The 17,784-nt window shown below is 37.0% G+C and overlaps 1 protein-coding gene across 2 annotated transcripts in view; it reads left to right on the top strand.

Annotated features, from left to right (window-relative positions):
- Positions 1 to 17,784, top strand: part of ARID1B (AT-rich interaction domain 1B) — a 422,870-nt gene that overhangs the window by 216,959 nt on the left and 188,127 nt on the right. For both annotated transcript variants that reach the window (XM_063308100.1, XM_063308110.1), the window contains exon 5: positions 7,331 to 7,372. In XM_063308100.1, the coding sequence (XP_063164170.1) occupies positions 7,331 to 7,372 (42 nt within the window). The remainder of the gene's footprint in view (positions 1 to 7,330; positions 7,373 to 17,784) is intronic.

The raw sequence follows: 17,784 nt of genomic DNA, 5'->3' as shown, positions 1-17,784 counted from the left end.
GACCAGTATCTAAGCAGTGAATGGTTACAGAATAAATCTGGTGAGATGACCACAACAGACCAATCAGGTCAGCCTGAATTTATTAACTGCATCTTCATAGAATGTATTTCTTAGGAATGGTTGCATATTGAGTATGGTTAGTCAGGAGCTTAGGTGTATTTTAAAACTATATATTAATGTTAAAGTTAAAATTGTGAAGGTTAAAACATTTTGAATGTTAAAACTGTATCAGTCTCAAACATTTAAATATGCTTTTTGTTTTTACACATTTTCATTTGTAAACATATTTTTTCTATATGTTTCACCTTTTTAGATCATTCTAGTGTCATGATAAAAATGTTGGGGTATTTATGTTTTGTTCTTTATTTCAATGTCAAAGAGATTGTTTCCTGAATTCATGTATTAATTAAATTGAATGGAAAAGTACATGTATACACATGCTCATATGCTGATATGGCCCCCAAATCCCATTCTGCATTTATGTTGTGCTAGCACACTTGTGCACATCGATCATTCTACTTCCTTAATATTCACTTATTACAGTGATGCTTCACCTCTCCTGTTGAAGCTTTAGGTGCTCACATGGGGGGGGGGGGCTCCTATTATATGTAGCCAACGAGAACTCTTGTTAGGTAGGCTGAGTTAAGAGATTTTGAGAAATCCTAAATCACTTTGTGACGTGAACCTGCGTCTCCTCAGCTCTTGTCCAACACAATGAACGGCATTTCAGGCCAGTATAGAACTTCTGCTCAAATGCAAATCAATTGTGAGGAGCAAGGGAGGATACTTAAGTTGTTGATAAATCACTTTGAGAAAGGAAAATAAAAAGTAGGGATATGTTAGTGGTCCTTTTGTATTTATTAGACTATCTACACCAGCTAAAATAGGGCTGTTGGATATGGTCTGCAAACATTGGGACGACCACTAGATGGCAGCAAAGTTAGTCTTCTGCATCTCCTTGCTGCCAGGTAACATTCATCTGGATTTTTGCAGCCCAGATCTCTACCCTAGTTAGCTTGAACCCCCATGCAAGAATAGAAGGAGGGACCTTGGTACAGTTGACTCAAAGAAGGGGCCATTTTGATGTGAATCATTTTGATGGTTTGTTTAAAGATTTTGTTGAAAATATTTATACTAATTTGTCACACCAGCTATTGTAAATTATAGTGATTATTGTTCATTGTTAACACTGGGTCATATTTTGAGGTTAGTTTACAGGCAGATTTCTCACTAACCGACTCCCACTGAAATCTGGAGGAGCTGGCCTGAGTAAATGTAAATGAGAAAACCAAGCTGAGATTTAAGAATTTATCACTATGCAAAATACTCATACACAATGTAATGTCCTGGCATCATGTTGGTGTTTTCTTGCGAAAGTATGCTTTGAAAATATTATGACTTGTAAATTACACTTTGAATACTGCTCCCCAGCCAATTTTGTTTTCCTGGTATGAGTTATTTCTGCATTTTCAATACAACTGTGGGTGAAGCAGTTTTGGAGGGAAATGTAAGATGACCACCAATAACACACTATATGTTCGTGTTTACTAGCAGTAGCCATTTTCTGTTATATACCATTGGCCTCAAACCTACTTTGGTATGTAAAAGAGCAAATGAAGCAAAAATTACAGTTTCTAGGATTATAAATATTGAGCAGTAGACCATTTATTTGCATGTATTAAATGAGAAAATTATGAATAGTTAGACTTTGTCAAGCATAGTTCAAAGGCTTACTTTCCATTCATGGATATAGTGTTCTTCCTAGGGCTCCCTCTGTGTGTGTGTGTGCGTGCACGTGCACATGCATGCACACATGGGATAGGCCAAAATTCTGTAGGGCAGGGTTTCTCAACCTTGGCAACTTTAGGAAGTGTGGACTTAAATTTCCAGAATTCCCCAGCCAGCCATGCTGACTGGGGACTTCTGGGAGTTGGAGTCCACACATTTTAAAGTTGCCAAGGATGAGAAACACTGCTGTAGGGCAAAAAACATGTAAACCTAATGGCCAGAATTGTTTTTTGTAGCTTTGCCTGAATAACTTCTTAATTTGATATTTCATTTGCATTGTTGCTTTTGCTTTTTAGGCAATGAAAAGCACATTTTGACTGAATGGTGTAAACTCTTGCTAAACTATATGTCTAAAAATGAATTTATAGACCTTTTGTAAGTAGAGGTTATCGTGCTCTTCCGTACAAAATTTGTATCAATTAAAATGTTAGCTGCTATTCAAAATCTACATGAGCAATATGTTGCAAATTAAAAAGTGCTATATGTTTTACAAGCCACCGTTATCTTCTGCTTTCTTCATTCTGTAGCACAAATGAGAAATCCAGCATAATCAACCATCAGGATACATAATAATAGCACGTGCAAGCAGGGAGGACTTTTTTCCCTGTGAACACTCTAAGAACTTAAGAAAAAAAATGGTTTAAAGGCTTCCATTTTCTACTGTGTTATGGATGGCTGGAGAAGTTTTCAATACTATAGCATCCACATAGCTACAAATGGCCTTTGTTTAAGGGCACGTTACTTGAATTCATAGCTAAACTTATTATTTACTTTGATCAGTGACAAGCAGATGAGTAACGCCAAGATATGTTCTTGAGCTTGTTTCTCAGGTGTATGATAATATTCTTTCACAAACTGTTTGAAGTACTCTTCTGCTTCCACTAGAGGGGGATTCCTTCCAGACAAGGTTGTAATCTATTAAGAAAAGCAATTCCTGCAGTCCTTACGTCTTGCATGAGTGCCCGGAAGGGCTAATTTTATGGCTGTGTACTTTCACAAATGCATCCTTCTGTGAGGGTGGTGGCATTAAACTAAAAGGGATATGGTATGTATTATGGAGAGCAAAATCCTTTCCTATTAACAAAGATAACGTGTTGATATTTTACCAGACTGTTCTTGACATGAAATGAAATATTGTATCAGAGAATTGAGTACAGGTAGCCCTAATTACAACCCTAATTTGTACCAGAATTTCCGTCGCTAAACAAAGTGGTCATTAAACAAAAATATCAGAGACCACACTATTTAGTGACTTTAGCCCAGTTCATTTATTTGTTTGTTTGTTTGTTTTCTATCCCACCTTTATTATTTTTATAAATAACTCAAGGTGGCAAACATACCTAATACTCCTTCCTCCTCCTGTTTTCCCCAGAACAGCAACCTGTGAGGTGAATTGGGCTGAGAGAGAGGGACTGGCCCAAGGTCACCCAGCCGGCTTTCACACCTAAGGCGGGACTAGAACTCTCAGTCTCCTGGTTTCTAGCCCAGCACCTTAACCATTAGACCAAACTTGCAGTCATTAGGCCAGGACCATGCGGTCATTAGGCAAGAACCTCATGCTTCTCCTGCCCTGTGCAAACTGCCCCTTCTTCAGCTCTCCCCACCTGCCTATCTCCCCCCACTCTGCCCTTCTGGCTGCCTGCACTCCACTACCTCCCCTTCCCGCTGCCCCGCCCCCACTGGTCCCAGCAGTCCTTCACCAGTTTCTTCCACTGCTGGCCTGGAATCCAAGCGCTGGGCAAGGGCTCAACCCTGGGATGCATGCAGCAGGGCGGCAGAGCCTTGTCTGCTGAAGGGAGCTTGCCAAGCCTGGCCAGGGAGGAGGCAGCAGGACAGAGCCAGCGGAGGAGGCAGGGCAGCAGTGTAGGTGGAAGAGCCCTGCTGCTGGCACAAGGAGAGAGAGCCCACAGATTGTGGAGAGCGTAGTGGCACCCTCCACCACCAGGTGAAGCAGGAGAGGTGGCAGCTCCCCAGGTGAAGGTGGCAGCTGTGCGGGAGCTGCTGTTTGGGGTGGCAGCAGAACTGGAGGAAGGGTAGGGATGAGGGCTTCGCGAAGGTGCAGCACATGCTCTGGAGTTCACATTGGAAGCAGTCCTGGAGAACCAGCCTGCGGGCTTCAGCAAGGGTTGGAGATGAGCCCAGCACCAACAGAGCCTGCCCGCAAGCCCTCTGCTTGCTCGGCCCAGCCTTCCTCCTGCAAAGCCTTGTGAAGGGCCAGCAGCTTCCAATGTGCTAAAGCCCACAGGCCTGGCAACCTCCCTTCAGCAGATAAGGCTCTGCTGCCCTGCGGCGCTTGCCGCGTGCATCCCAGGGCTGCACCCTTGCCCAGTGCCTAGATCCCAGGCCAGCAGCAGGAGGAAGACAAAGGCAAAGGTCAGCTGGGAGCGGCAGCAGGGGTAGGCGGCAGTGCAGGGCGGCCAAAAGTGCAGAGATGGGGTGAGGTAAGTGGGTGGGCGTAGTTGAAGCAGAGGCGGTTTGTGAAGGCCGGAAAATGTGATTGTGGGCAAGCTGTGTAGGCCGCACACCAAATGCCCGAATTTTGATCATGAGACTTTGGGGGTGCTTCAACGGCCAGAAATTTGAAGACCAGTTGTAACTACCATTCATTCAGCACTATTGTAACTTTGGACAGTCACTGAAACAATGATTGTAACCTAAGGGCTACCTGTAGGTACTTAACAGTTCTTCTTTGATTTCTTCAGGAAAAATATACTTTTTTTTTTGTAATTAGAATCTCTATATACTGATAACTCTGCACTTTGTTTCTTGAGTTTAGTTTGTCAACCTAACCCAAGGGATAGGTAGTTCAGTGAGTAAAACTTTTATAATTACTTATCTATTTTTCCCTTTTTGGTGAGGTGACAGTTTCTGGAATCGGACTAGATAGAAATAAAATTAATATATGTAATTTAATTGTTTCCTATCATATGTAAAGTAAGAGTTTATACAATCTGAGTTATAGTAGGTGACAGCACTAGCCAACCTCAACTAAAGCTGGGAAACTCAGCAGGGCTACTAGTGACTAATACTAGGATGAAGAACCATCTGGGAAGTCCAAACCTGTGGGTTTGACTGGAAAATAAACAAATAATTCTGGGAGAGGTTCATCTGAATGTTTCTTCTCCCTGGACAAAATAAGAAATCCCTTTACAGAAAGTCCTTGCTTACTGACTGCCTCCTTTAATGACTGTTCAAAGTTATAACAGTGTAAAAAAAAAAACAGCTTTGCAACCAATCCTTGCATTTACAACCATTGCAGTGTCACGTGATCACCATTTGTGTGCTTCACAACTGGCTTCTGATAAGCAGAGTTAATAGAGAACGCAGAAGTAAAATCGCATGTTGCGGTCATGTGATGTCTCACTTAGTGGCCATGGTGATTTGCTTAACAACCAAATGGGAAGTGATGTTGTAAGCCTGTTGTAGTCTCGTGATTTTCCACTTAGCAAGCATGGCGCTTAGCGACAGAGCTGCCAGTCCCAATTGTGGTCACTAAACGAGGACTCTCTGTGTGAGTTTTTTTGTTTTTTTTTTACTTTCAGGTGAAATTACATTGAGAAATCCCAGTAGTTAGGCCTTGCTTTGGAAACTGATGTTTCTTATTTGGATGATCCTTTTTTTATAATTTAGCAAAGTTCATTTTTTATATATGTCCAGGATAATGGAATGTGGGTGTTGTTGTTTTTTTTGCAATTGTTTTGAACATCAGTTGCACACTGCTTGCCAGTGTAGTTATTAATCTGAGTGGATAGTTTAGCTTGTGAGCCGCTTATTGCTATGTAATCTTTCAATGAATTCCTTTAAAGCATTACATTTTAAAGTTTTCTTTTATGAAACCTCAGAATTAAGGTGGTATATTTTCAGGTATTTTCTTAGATTTCTTAGTAGCAGTAAATTCTGTCAGTGTATAGCCTTGAACAAAAATGCATTTGTTCCCAAAAATATCTTATTTAGTGCCAGATCCTCCCAAAAGGATTAGGACAGGCTTGTTAACCAGGTAACTACGATAAAAGTTCACAATTTTGAATTGAAAAACTCCATATACATGTTTGTGAATGTGCACATGCATACGATGCATACGTGCACCCACATATTCCTCTCTTAAATCTAGTGAGTCATCAACACTTCTATAATGGCACGGTTAGATTTAGCAGCATTCATGAATTCTTCTATCTCCATTGAATACTACAATTAAACGGCTCCTACCTCTACGGGAAGGGTGTATGAAGTCACTGATGTGAGTGCTGTAGTTTTTGGTTTAGAATAAAGGAGAATGTGGGAAAACTCACTTGGGAAAAGTTACAGACTTAAATGTTCACAGTCTTCCAAATGAATAGTGTGCTCCTAGGCTGGCAATTCCTAGAAACATGCATATTTATTTTATGCTTGCATAACAAACAAGTAATATTGACACTGCCAATTCTATTGCTGCATGGTATCTTTTGTAAAATGCTCCTTTCTACTTATTTACTTATAGCTTATGGCCAGTTCAGTGAGACACCCTGCTGGCAGTCCGAGTGCCCCTGGCTGTTCTCCCAGGCCTAGGGCTAGGGTGGCCGGAGCCTCCTTTGCTGGATGTTACATTTTGGTGGGATGTTTTGGACTGTCTGCCAGGTTCACCATCTTTTTCTTTTCCTAGTTTGGTTTTTGTTATACATCAATTCTTACTATATATACATTTTTATTTTACATATAAATGTATTTGCAAACATTGGTTTTAGGTTCTTATTAAATAGTTTTTCTGTTATTTAGTGTATAGTGAACCACCCAGAGTTACTTGCATTTGAGCAACATCAGATTGAATATAAATAAGAACTGGAACAAGATTGGATTCTCGAGTCCCTTGCTTTCTAAATATCAGTGGTAGCTACTGTCTTGATCTGTGCTAGTAGAATGGTTTTGGTAGTAAACTTTCAAGTGTATCTAGTTTTGCCCTGTGGAGCTAGAATCTTAACATTCCTGGGTAAAATGAATTGATTGGGAGCCGGTACAAATGAAGATAAAGGAACCTGGTTCTGCTACTTATTTAGTAACTTGAATTCATAATATTAATTTCAGATTTGGTATATTTTAGAGACATTATTTACAGTTCATTCTCTTATTCAATTTAAAATAGTTTAACAAAAAAGTAGAGTTTTGCCCCCCCCCCCCCGCCTCCCAGTTTAATATAATCCCTTCCTAATAAATGTGACTGATTTCTGATGTTAATGCTTATCTCCATCCAAGACAAGGGTACAGCTTGCCTTCTGGGGACAAAGTATTGCATAAATTTTAGATACTGTGCAACATTTTATTCAGCTTCTTTTTATTAGGGTATGAAAACTCAATTTGCTAAGTCTTCCTCCCTCCCTCCATCCTTAAAAAGTGTTTTTATTCTTTTGCTGAGAGTATAATTTCTGCTTAGATCAGCACTGCTGATTTTGTAGATGGACTCAACTGACACAGTGCCTCTGTTCTAGCATGTATTTTATTCACAAACTCTGTGGTTATGTTCACTTTTAAGTGGCTACTTTTGAAATTATATTTCTCCTTATAATTTCAGGTTGAAGTCTTAGCCTCGGAGGATGCTTCATTTGGACTCAAGGTCTGTAGATGATGAAATTTCTTTTCTTGGGTACTATCAGTTTAGAACGAACAGCTGGTTTCATTTGATATAAGAACATTTACTTTTTCCTGGAAACTATATCTTTAATTCCTACCACAAAATAATATTTTTAGATTAATTCAATCAAGATTGCATTTCAGATTGTGTTCGTTTCACTTATTTTCCAAATAAGCTTTCTTTGTACGGGAGGTCAAGCTGGAAAATGAGAAAATACTAGAAAGTAAAGTCTAGCACCTTCTAAATATAATGTTTCATAGAGGATGGCTTTTGTTTTGTAGTCTAGTAATATGGGTCGTGTCCCTCTGTACTGATAGCATTTCTAGTTTGCAAAGAGTTGATCTTTGAGCAGTTTTGTAGTTCTCATTTGCCTGGTACTAAATTCTTGACAAATAATCTTATTAAGGTTCTAGGCATACTTTCATAAATATTGATTAACTTTATTTGTGAATCTGTTGTTATTGAAATTAGGGTACTGATCTTTTTCTTTTAAATGGTGGTCCATAATGGTACATTTTATATGGGCTGTATAATAGACCAGGGAGAAAAGAGACTCAGTAGTGATAAAGGAGTAGAAATCTGAAAACTTGATCTTAAATCATCAGTTTTCTGTTGTTGAATATCTGTATGATATAATACCTCAGAAAAGTATAGCAACTGAATAATCACCAAAGTAGAACAATCAGTAGGAAAAGAATAAATCTCAACATTCATGATGAAAAACTATGCACACAATTAACTTGGGGGATCAAAATTACCACTTTATAAGTTAGTAAATATTTATGACACTATTATTTGCTACTGTTTTACTGTGTTGTGATACCTTATAAAATGATTTAAAATAAATTATTAAAAATAAATAATGCTGCTCCAAAATAGTTTGAAGTATTTAACATATGGAATTCTGTAGCATTTTCTAGTTTGTATTTAATACGCAGGACACATACAGAACATTCACTGAATATTTAATAAACCTGGAGGGTCAGCTTTTGCAAACTCATCTCCATAATCCTTCATGCTAGCTGAGTAAACAGAAGTATTACTGAAGATTATTGTATTCAATAGCTCTCATTGTCTGACCCATTTTGGAAAAGACTGTGTTATTGTTTTACGGTGAAAGTTGCACATTAGGAAAGGTATTAGGACCATTTTATATATGGTATAGGCCAGGTGTTTGCCATGTGAATTTTTCACTTTCATTTGAATGCACTTAGCATGTGCATCAAGCACTATATGTTTAGCATTAACAAATCAGTGGCCCCAAAGTCACATTCTGGGTTGACTACTACTATATATGAATAAGCCAGAGCATATAGTAAATACTTTCTAAAAGGAAGTACATGTAGATTGTTCGCATGGATAAGCAATTCACCTGTCCTTGATTTTGATTTTGATGTTCTGAATGCATATGCTTTATCAGAGGGTTTTAATGACAATAATGTAAATCTGACTTAGCCCTATATAATGTTTCTGGAACCTACTTATTTATGCTTCATGAGATGGTGACATCCCTGCTTCTAACTGTTGCTTCCCTATGTTAGAAAAATTGCATAATTTAATGTAATTCATCTTCCACAATCATTGGTGTAATTGAGCTTCAACTCTGAGACCATGAACTTGTTGCATCAATAGCTACCAAACAAACATGAAGTGTTTGTTAGTGATTTAAAAACAAAACAAAACACTGATTCTATAGTTTAGTTTCCTGGGCTGGCACTGGGGAAGAGGAAGAATTTCAGACTGTATAGCAGTAGCCGGTTGTGCCAAGTCACTTGTTTCTTGACTTAGAACTTCATTGGATAATTGCACATACTTTCTAGATTATTTGTATCCTATGCTCTCGGTTTCCCTCCCCCAACATTCACACACATTTTAACAATACTGCCCAGTTCTTAATCTTCTACTGATGGTGGTTCAAGATACTTTGCTACTGCAAATTGAACACCAGATCATCATATTCCCATGGCTAACGCCCAGTCTTTTCAAAAGCCTTTCTGCACCATTCAGAGCTGCCTTCATCTGTCCTCTTATGTGCTGTTTCCTTAAGCAGTTTGCTGCATTTTACTGCTTGGTGGGACTGGCCCTCCTCCCTTCAGGCAAAAGATTCCTCCAGAATAAGCCAAGAAACTCTTAACAAAATGGGGCCTAGTTGTGGGGAACAAATATACTGTACTTTAACTTACTGAATATGCACTGTGTATCATGTAAAAACACAACTGTTTCTAAACTCTGAAAATTAAATTTTACACAAATAGTCATAAATCACCATGTTAAAAACTTTCAGTCCGAAAGAACTATTACATTAACTGAATTTCCAATATTTTCATATGAACTGTCTCATCTGCCTTTAAACACCTTTGGAGAACTAATGAAGCAGTCTTTGGAACTGCAACTAGTTCCACCCAGATTTTCTTGAAATACTGTTTTTAATAGATGGCAAATTATATTCATGGATACATTCTTTGTAATTAAGATGGGGACTGGCTCTTTTATATTTCAATTAATGCTATTCTAGACTATTCTTCCTTTAGTTCTAATTGGAAATTCTATCCTTTATTCTGAGGCAGTGTAAGTGACAGAGTGATAGATATGAACACATGATGTATTGTATAATGTGGACTTTGTTATCTATATATTGTTTATTTATTTAGCCGCCCATCTCGGCATAATCTTCATCATTTATGAAACAGAGTTGAGTTGCTTTATTTTTATATATTTTAAGGGGTAACTCTGTATTTGTTAAAAGTTCATATTAAGAGAGCCAAGCAACAATGCAAATCCTATATATTTTCCATTTTTTGTCACCACTCCATTTCCTTGATGTATGTTTCTTCAATTTCTGTAAAAACAATTGGCGGTTGTCTCCATTTTTAATGAGTTGGTCTTCACTATGCAGGGCTAGACCTTTTAGTATTTTAAAGGGTCATCACTAGGAAATAACAGAGCTATTATTATTTTCTGAACGATTGCTTTCTTCCATGATGTTTTCTGGATTTTGCAGTTGGCAAACATGTTCATACTGTTACTAAGAAAGCTGAATAGAAGTCCATAGAATCAGGCTCTACCAGTTCAACTGAGGCTGGCTGGTGGTGTCACCTACTATGACTCAGTTTGTATAAACTCTTTATTTTAATATATGTAATTTGATTGTTTCATATGGTATTTAATGTTACTTCTATCTAATCCAATTCCATAGTCCATAGAATCAGGCTATACCTGATATCCTAGTATGACTTTAAAACCCATAGGGTAAATAGGTAGTTTCTGCATCAGAGTTACATCATATATTTTATATTTATACAAAACTTCCATTGGTATTATATAATTATTTGAGGGGACTTTGGCTAGTTTTCCTTTTCCTTGAAGTCATAATACAAAATTCAAACAATATAGAAGATCAGCTATACAGCATAACTTTCCTTTCTAGTACAGATAATAGGGGCTCACACCAAACACATACTAAAGAGAAAAAAAAAATAAACTAGATCATGTATGGCTTAAAATGACAGTCGTTGCAGAAGTTCTTTATGTTTGTGTTCCATGTAAATATCATAGTATTCCCCATATAGGTTCAACAGCTATATTTTTTATGGCTGACAAGAATCAACATTTCTTCAGCATCTACCTCCAAGTGTCTCTTCTCTACTTAAGATGTTTATGTGACATATTTCTTCAAAAGGAAGAGGCCCTTCAGAATTTTCTAGGAATTCATCTCCATAAGTCACTAACCTAAAATTCACACGTACACACAGTGCAGCAAGTTTTCTTTCGGGGAAGGACAGTTTTACTAGATAAATACTACCATACCCTAGAAACTTACTCAACCTTATATATGCATGCCTGCTGCCAGCTGCCTTCTGTGATCTACAACTAAGCCTTGTCATATAGCTATATTTTCTCCAGTCCTTGGAACATAAATAAATGCTTGCAAGATTTTACATTGGGCATTCTTAAATCTACAGTGCTAACCTGAGTAAGGAAAATCAGGTATCAAGGTCAGAGAGTTAAAAAAGTCACCTACTATAGGAAAAATTCAACAGAAAAAGTAATGGAATGATATTTGTGCCTCCCTCTATCAATTTTTAACATAAGCAAGAACTGCAGCTTATTAGAAAATTACTCTTCTTTTCAAAAGCCCAGTGTCCTATACCTGAAACAGCTACTTAACCATTAACAGAGGGCCATTAGTCTCAGATATAAACCCCAGCAAATCATTCCTTCATGAAACCCCGACAACAAGTTATTACTCATCCTACCCTTTATCTGTTTGGATAATACAGGACTATGACGGGGCCAAACTGCATCAGCAATGATGACCTCTCTCACCTTCATAACATCTAACTTAAAATGTATCATCATATGCTGAGAGAGATGCTACCCTAAATAGCAGAAGGGAGAGACCAGAAAGGGTGTTGGGCTGTGATTGCAGAGGTGCATGTTCATTGTCAGGATTCTCAGCATAGAGGATTTCATGGTGACTTTGGAGGAGGATCATCTTATCTGCTTCTCAGGTTTGGAGAATAATAATAATAATAATAATACTACCATTAATTACACATATTTCCCACCTTTTTTCCAGGCAGCTCAGAAGGAAAAGCAGGATGGGAATGTTGTCATTCTAATGATTTTGTTGTTGCTATGATTGCCATTGTTATTGATACAAATCATATTAAAAAGTGTTAACATTAACAATATCCTGGGGTGAGGCAAGCCAGTATTCCAGGCCATTCAGAGTTTCAAAGTGAGAGTCTAGCATGTATTTTTGAGGTGGCATTCAAGAACAAGAGAGCCAGTTTGGTGTAGCAGTTCAGACACCGAGCTAGAAATAAGAAGACAGTCAGTTCTAGTCCCGCCTTAGGCACAAAGCCAGCTGGGTGACCTTGGGCCAGTCACTCTTTCTCAGCCCTAGGAAGGAGGCAAGGGCAAACCACTTCTGAAATCTTGCCAAGAAAACTGCAGGGACTAGTTCAGGCAGTTGCCAGGAGTCAACACTGACTTGAAGGCACACACAAACACATTCAATAACAAATTTAATTTCAGAACTGAGATTTAATAGATTGGGAGTGGCCAGGTCTGTTTTCCTTGTTTCAAAAAAGTAATTATGTCTGAGTGTTTATTTTAGGGTAAAAGAGAAATATCTGTTACTATACAATATTTCAAACAAGTTAGCATTATTTTCTGCAAGGAGCATTTAAGCATCTCTGCTTCTGCCATCTGCTGGCTACTAACATAATGTACATCTTGAAAGGACTGCCATTTTATTAAAACTAATTAACCTTTATCATATTGATGTTTTAAGTATTACCTTCGTTGATTTGTTGATGACCATGTTTAATGTATACTCGTTCTTAAATTATGCCTTTGTAGTAACCTGGCATGCAACCTGTCTGACTTCAATAATATTACACAGGTGTGAAAACAGATTGCTGATGAGTAATCAGTTTTATCCGAAAAAGGCAAGATTTGGAAACACAGTTTCTTAAGATATTGTTCCTTTATAATTTAATAAGATGAAGGCATATGTATTCCATAGTTTGGGTTTGGAGCAAAGATTGTTTTATAAATATTAAAAGTAAAAAGTCATTAAAATGTGTAAATCAATCTTATACCCTGCATCAAAGAATTTTTAATAATTTACATTGTGTGTATTTTAGGAAGTATATAATTATACTGATGGTTAGAGTATTTAGATGGAAAGGTGTCTGATTTCTGACCTTTTGTGCTGGTCATTTCAATGATAATGAGAATCCTACATTTAGTGATAATTTGGCACAAATACTATGTTTATACTGTCTTTGAGCAAAGTTTATCTATGTTCTCTGAGTATGAAATTACTTTAGAATATGCTCTGTCTGTAGCAAAATAAAAATGTGTAGATTTTTTTTGTATATTTTATTTTGATTCCATTAAATACTGTTATTTTAAAGAAGCAAATGAACAGGAAGTTGACTTTTTTTCTCTGTAGTTCTGTAATTTTCTGTAATCTTCTACCAGTGCTTAACAATATTTTTTTCTTAGCCATAGTGAATTAAAGGATGAGTTTTTTAAAAAGTTGGGGGTGGCGGGGTGGGAGTGTATTCTATTTGAGTGGATAAAGAAATTGCAATAGCAGAATCTGGGAAGAAGGATCTTTAAATAGCAGAGAAATGTGGACATCAGCTATATAAAAATAATTCCAAGCTGTTTTCAGTGCAAATTAATTTATCTATCTCTCTTAAACATGCATGCACCCATCAAGAATAAAAATAGAATCAAAGCCACATCAAAAAGTCAGCATAGTTATAAAAAATATTAATAAAGCAGTTTTTCAGTCAATGGCCTCTTGGATGAATGAGGTCTTACAATATGGTAACCTCTCCCTGGAAGTTGTTCCACAGTTTTGGAGCTATTAGTAATAAATCTTGCCATCTTGCCATTGTTATCTGAACCAGATAAGCCTGAAATAGCCAACCAAGCATAACTGCCATTTATCAAGCGGGCCTTTACTGGGCAAGTAAGTAAGGCTGTAAAGTCTAAAAACAATGTCTTGAGCCCAGAACCAAATACATAAATGGCCAAGATTAAGTTTTATATGGTTATGCCTACCAAAATCAGATACACACCTTCACTTAGCACCAGTTAAAATGCTGAGTTGTCTTCAAGAATAACTCAGAAGAGAGCATATGTTAGGGAATTTAGATTATGTGAGAATGTGAATCACTATGGAAAAGTTTAACATTTTCAGAAGGAAACTAAATCACTACAATAAGTGAAAATGAGGGAAATGAAAAAGTGAAGATGACAGAGAACACTATTGCGAGAGCAGTAGGTTGTACTCCTTACTCCATGATCTGAAAACCACTCCATTAATTCTAAGCAAGCATATTTTCCACTAGCACTGGTTCTGTCTTTGTCTGGATTCATTATTTTTCATAATAACCACCATTAGGCGTCTGCTTTGTGCAGCACTTTCATGTGTTGATAACTTCACTTTTACCAAATGTTGAATGTACCTCAATTGCTTTTCTCACTGAGAATTCTCACCAGACAGTTAATGTTTATTTAGCTACAGTTATATCATTGGTACTTTTCTTCATTAGCAACAGCAGACAGTTCCTCTCCAGCTTAAAAAATTAAAGCAAATGTTATATGATATGTGTATTTACAGGTGGTCCTCATTTAATGACCACTCATTCAGTGACCATTTGAACTTAGGATGGCACTGATTGAGTGGTAGTTACAACCGGACCTTGTACTTACAGCCGTCACAGCAGATCGCAATTATGTCGCAGTGTCCTGTGGTCACGTGATCACGTGATCACAATTTGCAACCTTCCCTGCTGGCTTTCCTCAAGCAAAGTCAGTGGGGAAGCTGGCAAGAAGTCAGAAGTTGTGGTCGCATGAAGTCCTCACTTAACAATCCATGAGGCCCTTGTTTAACAACAGCTGCCAGAACTGCCATCGCTAAGCAGTGTGGTCACATGGTTTTTTGATTTACAACTGCATTGCTTAACAATAGAGTTTCCGGTCCTGATTAGCGTCATTAAACAAGGACTATCTCTAACTTCCTGGAGGTAATTACTAAGAAAGAATAGAATAACTTTTTTTATATATACTACAGTATATGAACATGTATACAGTTTGGCAATCTGTACTAATATCCCAAAGCTGTTTTTCTTTGTGATCATGTGTATAGTCCATCCTGCACTCTTATATTATCCATAGAGTGCTTTCTACAGATTCTACTAATTTGGTTTTCTCTGTGGTAGTGTTACTATTATGGAATAAATTGCAACCAGAAGTAATACAAGTACCTTCCATATTAGAATTTAGGAAAGGGCTCAAACCCTATTTTTACAGGTCTTTTAATGCCATTGTATTTGTTTTTGAGTTTTAGATAAATTCTAATTTAAAATTTTTATTAATTTGTTATTCCTTGTAAACTAGCCAGAGTCAGAGGGTGGACTATAATGTAAAAGAAATGCATTCTGAAATACAGATGCATAATAAAGAAAATATCAAAAGAAAGTTTTAATTATAAAAAATAATATAAAATGGCTTTAGAAATAGGAAAACAATACAAAAAATGAGGAATCTTGTTCAGTTCTACATAATAATGATACTAATATTTCCTAAAGCATTATGCAATGATTAAACTGTCACCTTCTTTATTCACAAGTTTAGACTACCTTTAGAAGGGTAGGTAGGTATTATACAAGAGCCAGTTTGGTCTAGTGGTTAAGGCAATAGGTTAGAAACTGGGGGACTGTGAGTTCTTGTCCCGCCTTAGGCATGAAAGCCGGCTGGGTGACTTTCGGCCAGTCACTCTCTCTCAGCCCTAGGAAGGAGGCAATGGCAAACCACTTCTGAAATCTTGCCGAGAAAACTGCAGGGACCAGCATGGCAAAAAAAAAAAAGGTATAATACACCAAGAAAGTAGGTATAATACATCAGGAAAGTAAGGGTTTCTGAATGATAGAAACTGAAAATGTTACTAAATGTCAAAGATGATCATTAAAACATAATACATGAATGTCCTATTCAACTATAGGTTTGGCAATAATTGCAAAAGAATAGATTGATACTTAGCCTTATGGGCTAAAAATAATTTTAAAGATTACTGACAAATTACATTATGCAAAGTTATACAGATCTGAGGTTATCCAGGATCACAGCACTTGTAGAGAAAATGTTTATGTGACATACTTCTGGAGAAAAACTGTTATTTGAAGATACGTTTTAGGAATGGATGTTCTCCAAGTGAAGCACAACATCTGCCTTAATAGAAAGAATCAGATTGTTGTCAGGGGAGGATGGCACTTCTCTGAATAAAGTTTAGGATCATTATAATCTGCAGTATAAACCTTGTGCCCCAACCCTTATGATGAGTTCTCAGGATTATAATTTGTGATCCATGAAGTAGTAGTAAACTGGTCTTTCAGGTGCTGCAAGACTTCTTGTTGCTTTTGCTGCAAACTACGACTATCTGAAAACTGTTATTTTTGAGATCTCAATAAAACAATATTTTGCAAGGCTTTGATTACTTTAAATTCTTCCTAAAGAAAACTTTAAGTGCATTTGTTTAGATACACTTCAGTGCTGTATCTGCTTGCTTACAAGCAAATCCACTGAATTTAATGGGCTTCACTTCTAAATAAGATAGTACAGAATTCTTACCCTGCCTTGGTTGAACGCAGAATAAGAGCAAAATTTTTGTTTGTTTTCATTAGATAGCTCAGTTTTTAATAATCTCATTTCCAGAGTTTAGGATATTAGAAAGTATTGTCCAAAGTAAGAGAAACCATATTTAATTTAGTGCAGAATCTTCTGGACTCACAAATCACATTCAGCTGGATTACAGGGCCTCTGAGATTCCATGCAATGCAATATAACATCTTTCAGTTTGAGGGTTGTATTCTGTATGCTTGAGGAAGTACCTGTAAATGGTTCCCCAGTTTTATTCATCTAGGTTCCAGAAGAGGTTGAAATAGTTTATTTAGAAAATGTACATGGCACCCATTCTCTTAATGGTCATATGGTTATATCCTTATACAAGGATATAAAAAAAAATCCATAAAAACACTAAAAATCATAACAGATAAAATATTAAAATTAGAACATTAAAAGGCTTGGTTAGATAAATACATTTTAATTTTGGACTTGCTGTACCAAGGGAGAGATTATTACAATATCCATTGCTGTATAATAATAAATATAATTCAGCCAAATACTCAGCACTATTTTATTTCAGATTGATTTCTTTTTCAGTCACCAATGCCCAGTTTCTGCTTCAAAAGGGTATTTCTTCACTGTTTATAAACATTTCAGAGGTTTATAAGAAATGCTGAATCTTTTCCCCCTCTTTCCCCTTCTAACCTTGACCCATACAGTGTGAATTCACTATTATGTATGATACTGTGGATTGTTTGCTAAGTGTGAAGGGACTGGTTGGTTGAAAATACACTTTCTAGGGTTTTAGCTATAAAGTGTTTTTCAGCTGCTGCAGTAATAATAAAAAAGGCTTGTATGTTCTCAGGATGTGTTCGATTCTACCCTGCAGTGATTCATTGTGGATCTCTTTCCTAGATAAGTGCTTATTCCTTGTGATCAGGGAAAATGCTACACACCTTCAGATTCATTTGTGCCTATTCAAGCTTGTACTGTAGGCAGTTTTGTACAGCTGTCTTCGAATTAAAAAGCGATTTAAGCTCAGAAGGTGACTGCAAATATAAAAAGGCCTTTGGCTCCCCTGTAGATCCATAGTAAATTTAAAAATATATTTTAGTTCCTACATACCACTTGTTCTAAGTTCACCTTGCACATGATATCCTGCCAAGAGTCATTAGATTGTGGTGGGATATAAATGCAGTCAGTTGATAAATTTTAAATTCCTACAGCAAAGATTACCCTCTTTG

This window comes from Candoia aspera, chromosome 1 (assembly GCF_035149785.1).
Source record: "Candoia aspera isolate rCanAsp1 chromosome 1, rCanAsp1.hap2, whole genome shotgun sequence".
Classification (NCBI taxonomy): Eukaryota; Metazoa; Chordata; class Lepidosauria; order Squamata; family Boidae; genus Candoia; species Candoia aspera.
The sequence above is the reverse complement of the archived record's forward strand: the minus strand, read 5'-3'. Positions and strand labels throughout refer to the sequence as shown.